Source organism: Trypanosoma theileri (genome assembly GCF_002087225.1).
Source record: "Trypanosoma theileri isolate Edinburgh chromosome Unknown TM35_Tth_2_V1, whole genome shotgun sequence".
NCBI classification, from domain to species: domain Eukaryota; phylum Euglenozoa; class Kinetoplastea; order Trypanosomatida; family Trypanosomatidae; genus Trypanosoma; species Trypanosoma theileri.
Window position 1 is genome coordinate 227,633 of NW_021639844.1, and position 14,180 is coordinate 241,812.

The 14,180-nt window shown below is 41.0% G+C and overlaps 6 protein-coding genes across 6 annotated transcripts; all 6 read right to left on the bottom strand.

Moving 5' to 3' along the window:
- Positions 1-773: 773 nt before the first annotated feature.
- On the bottom strand, positions 774-3,611 carry TM35_000021800 (putative serine/threonine protein kinase; the record flags this gene model as incomplete). The annotated part of the gene is made up of 1 exon (XM_029021498.1): positions 774-3,611. The coding sequence occupies one exon, from the start codon at positions 3,609-3,611 to the stop codon at positions 774-776; it is 2,838 nt and encodes a 945-aa protein (XP_028886920.1).
- Positions 3,612-4,373: 762 nt separating this feature from the next.
- Positions 4,374-4,853, bottom strand: TM35_000021810 (uncharacterized protein; the record flags this gene model as incomplete). The annotated part of the gene is made up of 1 exon (XM_029021499.1): positions 4,374-4,853. One exon carries the CDS (start codon positions 4,851-4,853, stop codon positions 4,374-4,376), a length of 480 nt encoding a protein of 159 aa, XP_028886921.1.
- A 1,305-nt stretch (positions 4,854-6,158) lies between these two features.
- TM35_000021820 (uncharacterized protein) lies at positions 6,159-6,779 on the bottom strand (the record flags this gene model as incomplete). Its single annotated transcript, XM_029021500.1, has 1 exon — positions 6,159-6,779. One exon carries the CDS (start codon positions 6,777-6,779, stop codon positions 6,159-6,161), a length of 621 nt encoding a protein of 206 aa, XP_028886922.1.
- Positions 6,780-8,445: 1,666 nt separating this feature from the next.
- On the bottom strand, positions 8,446-9,906 carry TM35_000021830 (putative mitotubule-associated protein Gb4; the record flags this gene model as incomplete). The annotated part of the gene is made up of 1 exon (XM_029021501.1): positions 8,446-9,906. One exon carries the CDS (start codon positions 9,904-9,906, stop codon positions 8,446-8,448), a length of 1,461 nt encoding a protein of 486 aa, XP_028886923.1.
- Positions 9,907-10,646: 740 nt separating this feature from the next.
- On the bottom strand, positions 10,647-12,113 carry TM35_000021840 (putative mitotubule-associated protein Gb4; the record flags this gene model as incomplete). Its single annotated transcript, XM_029021502.1, has 1 exon — positions 10,647-12,113. One exon carries the CDS (start codon positions 12,111-12,113, stop codon positions 10,647-10,649), a length of 1,467 nt encoding a protein of 488 aa, XP_028886924.1.
- Positions 12,114-12,863: 750 nt separating this feature from the next.
- On the bottom strand, positions 12,864-13,544 carry TM35_000021850 (uncharacterized protein; the record flags this gene model as incomplete). Its single annotated transcript, XM_029021503.1, has 1 exon — positions 12,864-13,544. One exon carries the CDS (start codon positions 13,542-13,544, stop codon positions 12,864-12,866), a length of 681 nt encoding a protein of 226 aa, XP_028886925.1.
- Between the last annotated feature and the right edge of the window lie 636 nt (positions 13,545-14,180).

Consider the following 14,180-nt stretch of genomic DNA (forward strand, 5'->3'; position numbering starts at 1 on the left):
TTTGGTTGGCATTGGCGACAATATTGGAATAAAACGCCAAAAATGAAAATAGAACGAAGGTGAGTGGAAGCTTTTTACCGTATACCTCCCTCACTACTCAATTTCTAGAAGAGAAGAAAATGAAAATAAGGGGAAAAAGCAAATAAAATCACAATATCTACAGAATGTGGGGAATACAGTCACTCATAAAACCACGATATCAAAGAAAAATCGATTACGTCAATGATGGTCATAGACTAGAGTCTAAATAAATTTTAAACACCACAAAGGCCGAATCGAACGGCTGCGAGTCCAACTCGCCTACGGGTTTGAAGCCCGCACCCAGCACCAGCTAAGCTCATCGTGGCACACATACACACAATTACATACATGCACGGGACACACACCTGATGACCATAGGGGCGTGTCAAAACCGCTTTTTTGCCCAATTATACGCCATATTACCTTTCTTTTTTTTTTTCCCTTTCCAGAAGAACGAAAACAAAAGGAAAAGAGGGTTAAATTCAAGGCGATCCATGAAATGGTGTTATTTAGTAATCAAAAATAGTAAAAAGAAAATTAACAGTAAAACTGTTGTATGCCCAAATGCTTACCAAGCGTACCCCCCTAGTTGTCAATCCCTTAATATAGTTCCCCTGACTTACCCATATAATATGTGAATTATAATAAAACCATTAAAAATAATTAAAGTAAAAAAAAGAAAACCACCTGTCTAATATTTACTTCTGTGAGAATAATAATAGTAAATAATGTGAGAAATTTCCTGTAGAGTTTTAAATAGAGTTCTCCGGTAACAAGACCATAGAACCTTCTGTATTAAAGATTGAATTGCGAATCCATTCTTCAACAAGGAGGGAAGCACTATGGGAGTCATCAGCCATATCTTCAAAAACGCGCATACATGCCTTTACAGAAGGAGGTTGTCTTACACAAAACTGCTGTACAAGAAGTCCTTGTAATAATCCCTGGTCCTCTTCGGACACAACTTGTTTCTTCTGTAACTCTACTTCGGCAGAGTTAAGAATACCGAGCACTCCCTTCATACTTTCTTTTAAAAATTCATTATAGTGAGACTTATCTGTTTGTGGGTTAGCTACAGCAGTACTCGCAGTAATAGAGGTTGTGGAGGTGGAGATGGTGGTAGAGGTGTCACGCAGTGAACAACGCAGGGCGTCGTCCAAGTTCGCACGCCAGATCCGGAAGACGCTAGTAATATCCCCAGTAATTTTTTTACCAAAAAACTGTGATTCCACCTCTCTTGGTGCTGCTGCGAGGTACTCCAGAGTAAAGCAGCGTTCTCTCTTCCCATTTGAATCGATTTCATTCTTACCAATATGCCAACTTACCCAGTCCAACGCTTGCAATGCTGCTTCAAGAGGCACTCCCTCTTGACGACGATTTAGATAAGCGTATGTAGTAGCAACCAATACCTCCATTGCATGACGTGACATTTCTTCTTCATCCGCTATGTCATACTCATCACACCAAGTACTTGAGAGATGAATCTTGTCAGCTTCTGGAGTTACGTATATTTTTATTTGTACATGAATAAAGAAATTACTATTAAGATTACGAGCTTCAAGTTCTTTTAGAAGAGGTCCATCACAACAAGCTCCTACGCTGATATCACTGGAATTAACCCGATCAAAGACTCGTTCAACAAAGTGAAGTGCTGTTGGAGAGTATAATGTAACTGGTTTGCGTTCATTAGTTCCTGAATCAGAGTCTATTTCAAATCCTCTCAATCTTCGTAACGCATCAAGGAGACAACCAAGAAGAGAAGTAATAGAGAACCATTTCCTATAATCAGGTTCCCCTTTAGTAAAATCAAGGTGCCACCAATGGATAATGTTATGTGGAACGTAACCGTCATTTTCTGCAGGTAGAATAAGTGGCATCATAGTTCTCCGCATAACTGCAATTTCCTCTTCATCCTCTTCTTCTTCCTCATCACTTTCACCGACACATACATCCAATAGTACATCTTCTTCTCCTTCCTCAATGCGTCTTAGAGTTCTATCTAATGCCTTTTCCCACCATGGCATACGTATTGCAAATATAGGAAATTCCAGAAGTAATTTTTCAGCTGTTGGTCGATCAGCTGGGTTTGCTATCATCATTAAATCAATAAGCTTAAGAAAATCATCTGAGAATTGACGACGCTGAAGATTTCTTGCCATCACTTGAGCTCCAACAGTTAAGGCCCATTCTGGCCAATCACCCTTTACTGTACCTTCAATCTCCATTTTCCCATCCAATACGGTTGTATATCTTGTGTAGTCTATTTCGGAGTTATTATTACCAAATGTGACATTTTTCGTACGTTGATAAGCGAGATGTTGACGTAAAAGAGAGAGAGTTTCATTACTGACAAGAGGAATTTTCTTTAATTCCATCAGTGAAGGGTATTCACCACGTGCAACACGAAGCTGAAATGAGGCCACAGCTGCAGGTGTTGGCAATAATCCATCCAAGAAGACTGCAGACATTCCATCCTCTACCTTAGATGCACCGCAGGTCAAAAGGACATAAAATATAGCACCCATACTCCATATATCAGAGGCGTATGAGTATGGACATTGTCTACGGTAACCCCAATAACGTGCGATCTCAGGTGGAGAATAGGCCCCAGAACCAATAAGTGTACGTTCAGTCTCACAATTAGCATCTCCAACCACCGCTGCAATACCAAAATCTACAAAAAAAAGTTCTGTATCACTTTCCCATGCACTACTAGAACGTCGACGTACAAGAACATTTGATGGCTTAATATCTCGATGTAAAACACCATTTTTATGCATGCAGACGAGTCCTTTAAGTAATTGTGATATGAGACAAATAAGATGTTCTTCTGCGAGATATTCTTTGTAACGACGGAAAAAATCCCCAAGAGTTCCACCAGTACCTAACTCCATTAACATATAGGCAGAAGAAATAGTAGGTGATGGCAAACGTGATGACGATACTGAATGCATAATTCGCCTTTCATCCTTCACAGGAGAAGTAGCAAAAACAATACCATAACACCGCGCAATATGAGGATGTGATGGAAGTGAAAGTGTCACTTGAGTTTCTCGTACAAAGTTACAAAGAGCAGGATGTTGCTGTGAAGTTTCATAGACTTCACCATGAACAATTTGACGCAACACTTCCATCATATCCTGCTTCCCTCCTGGTATCTCGTGTTCGGCCATAAGAGAAGACTGTAATAGTTGTGTTAACCCTTTCGCAGCGAAAAAACGAGTGGGGTGTAGTCGACTTTGCGCTAACAAGACCGTTCCGAAACTGCCGCTTCCTAATGGAATAATACAATGAAACAAATTACTGTCTGTACCCGTTTGGTTATTAACTTCATCGCAGACAATACTAGTACCGCTATCCTCAACTAACCCCCACCATCTATCACCAGCTGATGAAAACAACATTTTAACATCTTCACAATTTAACTGCAAAAGAGGATAATTCACAGGATCCCCATTCGACCTAAACCCCGCCGTACCGCCAAGTAGAGCACTACTGGGAGTCCACCTCGAAAGAAAAAACTCACCAACGATCCTATCACACCAAGAGAGCGTCGCACCCTCGAAAACTTTCGATTGGTCGAACAGCATTTCAAACGCAGCCAGCCCTAGTAAAGACCAGAAAAACGTCTAATTGGAGAAAATAATAATAATAATAATAATAATAATAATAATAATAATAATAATAATAATAATAATAATANCACAAAGTCAAAATTACTCTCTCCTCCCCATCCTCCTCCTCATCCTACAACCACACTTCAGTCATAACCTACAGTCTAAGTAGAAAGAGAAAAAGAGAAGGGGAAAATGCAGAGCACCGTAGTGAGGTCCCGAGAAAGGAGAGAGATACAGTCACACTACTCTTGCAGTCTCTTAACACTTAATATATAAATATATATATATATAAAGCGATACAGAGATGAATGTCATAGAATAATCTTAGCCTTACGTCTATCATAAGAAGCAGAACAGAACCCAAAAGAAAAACCTTACATTTATCGTGCACGAATCCGAACCCCAACCGTGTACAATAACTGTATCTCTAATATTTCAAAAAGAAAAAAAAAAGATTATGTAATGAAAAAATACTAAGAACTGACGAAATAGAAGTTCTGAGAAGCCCTTTTATTCCGCCTCCAGCTCGGGGCGGAGAGGGTTGGGTTGGGTGGGCTTTCAGAAACCTACGTTTGACAGACTGTGATTGTGAAAAGAAACAATATTATCCCCAAAGTTAAAAGACCCAGTACATGATTTGCTACCTCATAACACCAGACTCAATCACTCTTTTCACAAACAGTCACGCATACCGCGCGAAAAAATATTAACGACTCACAGAGAGTCGTTAAGCCACTAATTATGGTCACCTGTTTCCGTTTCCCTGCAGGGCGATAAGCTTGAATGGATGGAGCTGCGGAGTTCCTCTGGTATCTTTATTATAATGCGCCGATTAGATCCACCAGGGGTGCTTTGCTGACTCCTAGGTTCGGGAGATCCCGAGTGCTGCGACGTCGATGTCTCCGTCACTCCCTGTCCCTCACCCCGCGGGGTGCGGTGCGGGTCAGTGTCTTGCGGCTTCGGTTGCTCTCCCGGCTGTTCCTGTGATTCTCCCTTGCTGCCACGGCGATGGCGATGATGACGGCGATGATGATGATGATGATGGCCATGCTTCTTTTCTCTGTCAGTTCTCTTGCTGGAGCGGGATCCCGCAATGCGCCTCTGGACAAACGGCACGTGGTCGGACAACCCACTCCATACCAAAACAGTCCCAAGGAAAGTAAGCACCACCGTGGCAATGACCACGCCGCGTACTTTGGTTGGCATTTGCGGCATTATTGGAATAAAACGCCAAAAATGAAAATAGAACGAAGGTGAGTGGAAGCTTTATATCGTATACCTCCCTCACTGCTCAATTACTAGAAGAGAAAAAGAAAATAAAAATAAGGGGAAAAAGCAAATAAAATCACAATATCTACAGAATGTGGGGATACAGTCACTCATAAAACCACAATAAAAAAGAAAAATCGATTACGTCAATGATGGTCATAGACTAGAGTCTAAATGAATTTTAAACACCACAAAGGCCGAATCGAACGGCTGCGAGTCCAACTCGCCTACGGGTTTGAAGCCCGCACCCAGCACCAGCTAAGCTCATCGTGGCACACATACACACAATTCCATACATGCACGGGACACACACCTGATGGCCATAGGGGCGTGTCAAAACCGCTTTTTTGCCCAATTATACGCCATATTACCTTTCTTTTTTTTTTTCTTTTCCTTTCCAGAAGAACGAAAAAAAAAGAGGGTTAAATGGAAGGGAATTCATGAAATGGTATATATAACCTCATCGCTTTGATGACACCAATGCAAGTTGAAGAAAATAAAGAAATTTAAAAGAGAGGAAAAATAACTAACAAAACAGTAGGGGAGAACGACTACACAATTCTTTTTTTCTTTGTGTAAATATGGCACTTGTAACATAAAAAAAAAAAACTATTTCCTTTTTTTTTTCTTCTTGAGGGGTGGGGGAGGATGGTAAATGGAATTTCATGGAAACGCTTTGACCAAGTATTCTTTTCTTCAAGGAATAGTGATAAACGGCCCTTGGCATTTTTTTTTTTTTTTTTGTAGATATTTACCAGAGAAAGAGCGCTAAAGAAGAAAAAGGAAAAGTCTTGTATTCAACTTTTATTGTTCTTTGTTTTTATTATTTAAAAGGCATGGCAAAACCCAATAATGTTAATTTCCCTCCTTCCTCTACTCTTTATCACACACTTCACTTCATTTTATTCTTCTCTTTCTTGTTATTTATGATGTCCCTAGTCTCAGGAACATGTATCCAGATGCACATATGCAACAATAAACACAAAAAAGCAAAAAAAAAAAATTTTTATATAACATAAACGTAGATACTCATATATTTTTTATGTATACCAGTAAGGTGGGTTAAGTCATGAAAGAGAAATCTGCTCTTTCCTTTTTTTTTTTTTTAAACATGCTACTTTCTGTTTTTTTTTTTTTTTTCTCCCTTGTATGTTACTATGGTTTAATGATGCTCAATTACAGTTCTGCGCCTCATTCACTTATTTACTGAGTATAATAGCTACACTATACTTCGTAGACTCTACATAGATCCTACGCATATGGGAGAACCACTGGCAGAGGCCTCTGCTCTGGTTCAATCTCAACTGGCTCTTCTTCCTCTCTTTCATCACGGAATTCTGGACCATTTGGGCCAACATCAGCGGCACAATGTCCATATGAACTCACGCATGGATGTGGTCGTCGGTTGAATACAAATGATGAACTGGTCGTTGTTTGCCTTGTCTGATAACCGTGTGGTCGAGGTTTTTTACTACGTGGTTCATACAATGCCATTACTGCTTTATACGGATAAGTGGCAAGGCGATCTTGTACAACTGAACTTGGTGTTTGTGCCCGATGCCGTACATCAAATTTCACCAGTAGTCGGTGTTTCTCATCCAAAAAATACCGAATATTTCGAATATTGCCTTCTGGTTCCCCTGTAGCTGTAGCAGCCTCACTGGTAAACGCTGGTGTGAGTTCATCACGTTTGTTATTAAGTACGATATCCCAGTCATCTCCACGGAATCGAAGTGCATGTTTTGTACACTCGTACCCATGTTCATCAATTGATCTCTTCTTCTCGGGAAATGGGAGGCCATTGACAGTCCGCTTTGGCGGCTGATCGTCATTATAGGGGGAATTATTCCCTTCATGGTGACCGGGTGACATGATATTCTTTTTCTTGTTTTTAATCTCCTATAGTTTCTTTATTTTTTTTTTTTCCTGATGATAACTACAAAACCTCGTAGTTAATACAATTTGTTTTCTACTTTCCTTGGTTAAATACAAGTAAACTGATCTTTTTTTTCTTTTTTTTTTTTTTTTGCTTTCTGAGCTACTTTGGTAGTCACCGTATTTAAGTTTGCTCTTCAATCTTACTGTCCCTACACATACGATTGCAGCATACAGATGTGAGGGAATTACGTCAAAAACCAAAGAAAAAACAGGAGTAGAGAAAAGAAAATAATAATAAATCTCCAAGAGAAAATAAAAATAAAAATCCCACCAAGACATTATCACCAAGATATATATATTGAATATTAGTTAAACTCTATTCTTTTATACCTTCCACCGCTGGCACTCTAGCACTTTCGTATAAAATCGTTGCATTTTCTTGCCATCGCGTTTTTTCTCTCTACCTTTTCTCTTATTCCCATTATACTTTCCCTAATCACATTAGATTTTTTTTTTTTTAATTAACGCCCGTAAACGAGATGTGGGAAATCATCCGACGGACATAGAATGGAAGGAAAAAAGAAAAACAATGAAATGAAATGAAATGAATAAGGAAAAGTATCCGCATAGAAATACAAAGAAGGAATCCTATATAGTAAAAAAAGATAAAAAAAAAATCTCTAGAGTTTTATACGAACATAATGGCAGCAAAACAAATTTATATTTCTTCCTAGCCAGAAATCCGTCACCTCATCAATATATTTTTTTCCGTGTCTCCTCATATATCTGTTCGATTAACAAACCTCTTCTCGCAATATATAGAAAAAAAACTCTTTCTTCGTCTTTCATTTATTTCTTGACCAGCCTTAAGTTTTTTCCTTGATATATTTTTTTCCCCCCCTCCCATTCACAACCAGACATGATTCTCGTACAATAAAAATACTCTATACAATAATCTACGCCAGTGTGCAGAGGAAACGAATTAACACCATACACCCAGTCATTAGACATCAGAGAAATGACTAATATACGGCAACATATGGCGAGGAAACAAAAAAAAAAAAAAGATAGGTAGGTAGAGAGAGAGAGAGAGACACTATGAAAAATATCAAAAACAAAAAAATATATATATTAAAAGAAAAAGAAAAAAAACAACGACAATAAAAAAAAAAAATTTTAGCCATGAAAAATACAACAAGGAAAAAAAAACAATAATACTAAGGACCAAAAGGCTCCTACAAACTTAGAATTGGGCTCTAAAAAGTGCAAAAATTCTGCACTAACCATGTTCACGTGAAACACATTACAAGTACGTTTTATAAACCCACAAAAAACAACCACCAACACATTTCTACCGTTCAGAGGGGAAAAAAAGAGAAAAAAACAAGTATATCACAATATACAACCGCAAGAAAAAAGAAAAAAACCAGTCGCTACAAGGGAGGGGGGAGGTGCGAACAGTCTGCTCCAAGAAATAATACTTCACGAGATTGTAACTGTAACATCAAACTTTAAAAGAACAGGGTCCCCAGTCAAGGCAAACTATTTGGTCCTCTATTTTTGCAGCCCTCCACACAATGTCATCCAGAAGATGAAATAAGTCAATCATATCCCTAACGCGTAAAAAATAAGCACCTACCCCACTCCATATTATAATCATCTACCTCTTGTACAATGCGATTGTATTAGGAAAATTGAAAGCTTGGAGTCTTACGTGCACTTCCTTCATCATTTCTTCATCATTCTCGTGACGGACGGTAAAGGTAGCAATAAGAAGGTCATTAAATACAAACTTCAGCCCTGAAATGCGCCTCTCAGGCAAACCACTCCCTTCAGTCACATCCTTCTTGAAGGCAGCCTCCAGTTCACTCTGACGATTATTTAGTACACCCTCCCACCTTGGTCCCCGAAAACGGATAGTGTGCTTTGTCCTTGCATTCCTCACGGGGCCAACAGTTTGTGGCTGCTGCACCTCCACATGTTGTGAGTCCCCCGCTTGGGGTGGAGCCTCCTGCGCTCCTACGGGCGCACCCGTGTCGTACAATGCGGTCGTATTAGGAAAACCGTAAGATTGGAGCTTTTCGTGCACTCGCTTCATTATATCTTCGTCATTCTCGTGACGGACGGTAAAGGTGGCAATAAGAAGGTCATTAAATTCAAACTTCACCCCTGAAATGCGACTTTCAGGCAAACCACTCCCTTCAGTCACATCCTTCTTCAAGGCAGCCTCCAGTTCACTCTGACGATTCTTTAGTACATTCTCCCACTTTGATCCGCGAAAGTGAACGGTGTGCTTTGTCTTTGCATTCTTCGCGCCGCCAACAGTTTGTGGCTGCTGCACCGACACATTTTGTGAGTTCCCCGGCCTGTACAATGCGATTGTATTCGGAAAACCGTAAGATTGGAGCTTTGCGTGCACTTCCTTCATCATTTCTTCGTCATTCTCATGACGGACGGTAAAGGTGGCAATAAGAACGTCATTAAATTCAAACTTCAACCCTGAAATGCGCCTCTCAGGCAAACCACTCCCTTCAGTTACGTCCTTCTTGAAGGCTGTCTCCAGTTCACTCTGACGATTATTTAGTACACCCTCCCACCTTGATCCCCGAAAACGGATAGTGTGCTTTGTCTTTGCATTCTTCGCGCCGCCAACAGTTTGTGGCTGCTGCACCTCCACATCTTCTGAGTTCCCCGCTTGGGGTGGAGCCTCCTGCGCTCCTTCGGGTTGTTCACCCTTTTCTTCCTCCGCTTGCCTCTGTGGCACCTCTTCCTCTTTGGGCTGTTCCTCTTTTTCTTCCACCTGCTTCTGTGGCACCTGTTCTTCTGTGGGGTACTCCTCCTCTGCCGTTTGCTGCGCTTTATTCACTTTGGGACGGGCCTCATTCTCTGCCGTTTGCTGCCCTTTATTCACTTTGGGGATGATTTCATTCTCTGGAGGATCATTCCTCGCTGGTGGTACATTCGCCCCCTTCTCGGCATAACCGTTAGTGTCAGGTTTGTTCTGTTTTCTCTCCTCGAGATTCTTCCCGCCACTGCGGCGTCTCTCAAGGTCTCTTCGCACCTCTTCCGGCATGTCATGCCAGACATAGTTATAACGGCGCCCGGCTTCATCAACGGTCATTTTCGGTTTGGTTTGGTTTGGTTTGGTTTAGTTGTCAAGTTGCTTTCCCTTATAGAGATAATTGCTACATGAAGAAACCAGGGGAGAAAAGAGGAGTTGTAGGGAACCCTAGAATGTCAACAGTTTCTATGAGGCACAGAGAGACACCATACCATGGTACCACACAGAGCGTACATCACGGTACGTCAACGAAATATCAAGATAATAAGAAAAACGAAAAAAAAAAAAAGAACCAAAAAGGAGTACAGCAAAAAAAAAAAAAATAGACTATGAAGACATAAATAAAAAGTTGAGGGAAATACGTTGAATATGCAAGCAGTCATACAAACAGACGGCATCCTTTTTTACTTCTCCCTCGTATTCACGTCATCCTGAATTCCAACTATCTCAAGAGACAGCAAAAATATTCAGACCCTTATCTTTGCAAGGGTCACAAAAAAATAAAAACACATATATTTATGCCATAGGAAAAAAACAAACAAAATTCAAAAAATACTAAGAAAACAAATAAGTAGATAGAGGGAGGGGACGCGCGAACAATCAGCTCCAAGAAATAATACTTCACGAGATTGTAAGTGCAACGTCAAACTTTAAAAGAACAGGGTCCCCAGTCAAGGCAAACTATTTGGTCCTCTATTTTTGCAGCCCTCCACACAATGTCATCCAGAAGATGAAAGAAGTCAATCATATCCCTAACGCGTAAAAAAATAAGCACCTACCCCACTCCATATTATAATCCTCTAACTGTCGTACAATGCGGTTGTATTAGGAAAATTGAAAGCTTGAAGCTTTGCGTGCACTTGTTTCATCACGCCTTCGTCATTCTCATGACGGACGGCAAAGGTAGCAATAAGAAGGTCATTAAATTCAAACTTCAGCCCTGAAATGCGCCTCTCAGGCAAACCACTCCCTTCAGTTACGTCCTTCTTGAAGGCAGCCTCCAGTTCACTCTGACGATTATTTAGTACATCCTCCCACTTTGATCCCCGGAAATAAATAGTGTGCTTTGTCCTTGCATTCTTCGCGCCGCCAACAGTTTGTGGCCGCTGCACCTCCACATCTTGTGAGTTCCCCGCCCCATTGGGCGCATCCATGTCGTACAATGCGATTGTATTAGGAAAATTGTAAGATTGGAGCTTTTCGTGCAACTGCTTCATCATTTCTTCATCATTCTCATGACGGACGGTAAAGGTGGCAATAAGAACGTCATTAAATACAAACTTCAGCCCTGAAATGCGCCTCTCAGGCAAATCAAACCCTTCAGTCACATCCTTCTTCAAGGCTGTCTCCAGTTCACTCTGACGATTCTTTAGTACATTCTCCCACTTTGATCCCCGAAAACGAATGGTGTGCTTTGTCCCTGCATTCCTCGCGCCGCCAACAGTTTGTGGCTGCTGCACCTCCACACATTGCGAGTCCCCTGGTCCTTTGGACTGGCCCACCTTGTACAATGCGGTTGTATTAGGAAAATTGTAAGCTTCAAGCTTTGCGTGCACTTCCTTCATCATTTCTTCGTCATTCTCATGACGGACGGTAAAGGTGGCAATAAGAACGTCATTAAATTCAAACTTCAACCCTGAAATGCGCCTCTCAGGCAAACCACTCCCTTCAGTTACGTCCTTCTTGAAGGCTGTCTCCAGTTCACTCTGACGATTCTTTAGTACACCCTCCCACTTTGATCCCCGAAAACGGATAGTGTGCTTTGTCTTTGCATTCTTCGCGCCGCCAACAGTTTGTGGCTGCTGCACCTCCACATCTTCTGAGTTCCCCGCTTGGGGTGGAGCCTCCTGCGCTCCTTCGGGTTGTTCCTCTGTCTCTCCTTCCACCTGCTTCTGTGGTACCTCTTCCTCTTTGGGTTGATCCTTCTTTTCTTCCACTTGCTTCTGTGGCACCTCTTCCTCTTTGGGTTGATCCTTCTTTTCTTCTACTTGCTTCTGTGGCACCCGTTCTTCTGTGGGGTACTCCTCCTCTGCCGTTTGCTGCGTTTTATTCACTTTGGGGATGATTTCATTCTCTGGAGGATCATTCCTCGCTGGTGGTACATTCGCCCCCTTCTCGGCATAACCGTTGGTGTCACGTTTGTTCTGTTTTCTCTCCTCTTTGGGATTCTTCCCGCCACTGCGGCGTCTCTCAAGGTCTCTTCGCACCTCTTCCGGCATGTCATGCCAGACATAGTTGAGACGGTTCCCGGTGTTATCAACGGTCATTTTCGGTTTGGTTTGGTTTGGTTTGGTTTAGTTGTCAAGTTGCTTTCCCTTATAGAGATAATTGCTACATGAAGAAACCAGGGGAGAAAAGAGGAGTTGTAGGGAACCCTAGAATGTCAACAGTGTCTATGAGGCACAGAGAGACACCATACCATGGTACCACACAGAGCGTACATCACGGTACGTCTAAGGAGTATCAACGACAGGTAAGCACAGATAGAGACACATAAAAAGAAAGGAAATCGCAGAAGAGTGATTTATAAAAAAAAACATAATAAAAGACATATGAAACCGAATGATATTTAGCTAAAAACATAAAAGTTATGCTTCGCACAACGATGATATGAAATAAGTAAAGCAATACATTCTTACGTACTCCTCTTTGTACGGAGAAATACCGCTGGAGGTACAAATATTTGACGGATGGAGTTGGATACAAACAAAATAAGTATACAAACAAAAAAAAAAAAAACAGGTGGTTTAATATAAATAATAATAATAATAATAATAATAATAATAATAATGCCACTAAGTATATAAATAAAAAAAAACACTGCCACCACAAATAATACTTCATGAGAAGGTAACTGTAACATCAAACTTTAAAAGAACAGGGTCCCCAGTCGGGCAAACTATTTGGTCCTTTATTTTTGCAGCCCTCCACAGAATGTCATCCAGGAGATGAAAGAAGTCAATCACATCCTTAACGTGCAAAATATCAGTACCTACCCCACTCCATATTATAATCCTCTACCTCTTGTACAATCCGGTTGTATGCGGATATTTGTATGACTGTAACTTCTCATGCGCTTTAGCCATGTCTGCGTCATTCTCGTGACGGACGACAAAAGAAGATATGAGAACATCACAGAACTCGAACTGAACATTCGAAATATATTTTTTATCAATGCCAATAGCTTCAGCAACGTCATCTTTGAAGGCAGTTTCCAGCACGTTTTGATCATCCTCCAGGATTTTTGACCACCGGGTACCACGAAAACGGATGGTGTTTCGAGACCTTTTGCTTTCAGAAGCCTGGTCAAAGCCATCCTGAATGTAAAGAACATGTACATCATATCGAGTCTCATCCAATTCCCGCGGTCCATCTTCCTCATCGTCGTCCTCAAGCATTTCTTCCTCCTGAGGGAGGAGCTTCTCTACAAGCTCATCTTCCTCCTTGGGGTATTCCTCCTCTGCCCTTTGCTGCGCTTTATTCACTTTGGGGATGATTTCATTCTCTGGAGGATCATTCCTCGCTGGTGGTACATTTGCCCCCTTCTCGGCATAACCGTTAGTGTCACGTTTGTTCTGTTTTCTCTCCTCTTTGGGATTCTTCCCGCCACTGCGGCGTCTCTCAAGGTCTCTTCGCACCTCTTCCGGCATGTCATGCCAGACATAGTTGTGACGGCGCCCGGCTCCATCAACGGTCATTTTCGGTTTGGTTTGGTTTGGTTTAGTTTAGTTGTCAAGTTGCTTTCCCTTATAGAGATAATTGCTACATGAAGAAACCAGGGGAGAAAAGAGGAGTTGTAGGGAACCCTAGAATGTCAACAGTGTCTATGAGGCACAGAGAGACACCATACCATGGTACCACACAGAGCGTACATCACGGTACGTCTAAGGAGTATCAACGACAGGTAAACACAGATAAAGACAATAAGAACAAAAAAAGGGTAAAAAAAGAAAAAAAATTTATCGACGAAGAGTCTGAATTTAACAACGAAAATGAAAAACAAAAGAAAAAAAGTGCGGAGAAAATAGAGTTTGAAAATGCTTGCGGTAGACTCACCACAAAATGACTATCTTAAATAGTCTTTTTTTTTTGTTGTTTTGCGTCCAGTTGGTTTTAATTCGTTAAGAAGAAATATTCTGAGCTGCACTCACAAGAATGTCAGTGATCAGCCATTTATTTCCATGCAGAATAAAAACTTCGTTCGCAATGTTAAGTCCATATATTTTGAACTTTACACTGCACTGAACGGCAAAGTATTTTAACAATGGACACCAGATATAAAAGAGATCATAAGAAATAGTCATTCGTTCAGAGTAATTTCCTGGTATTATATT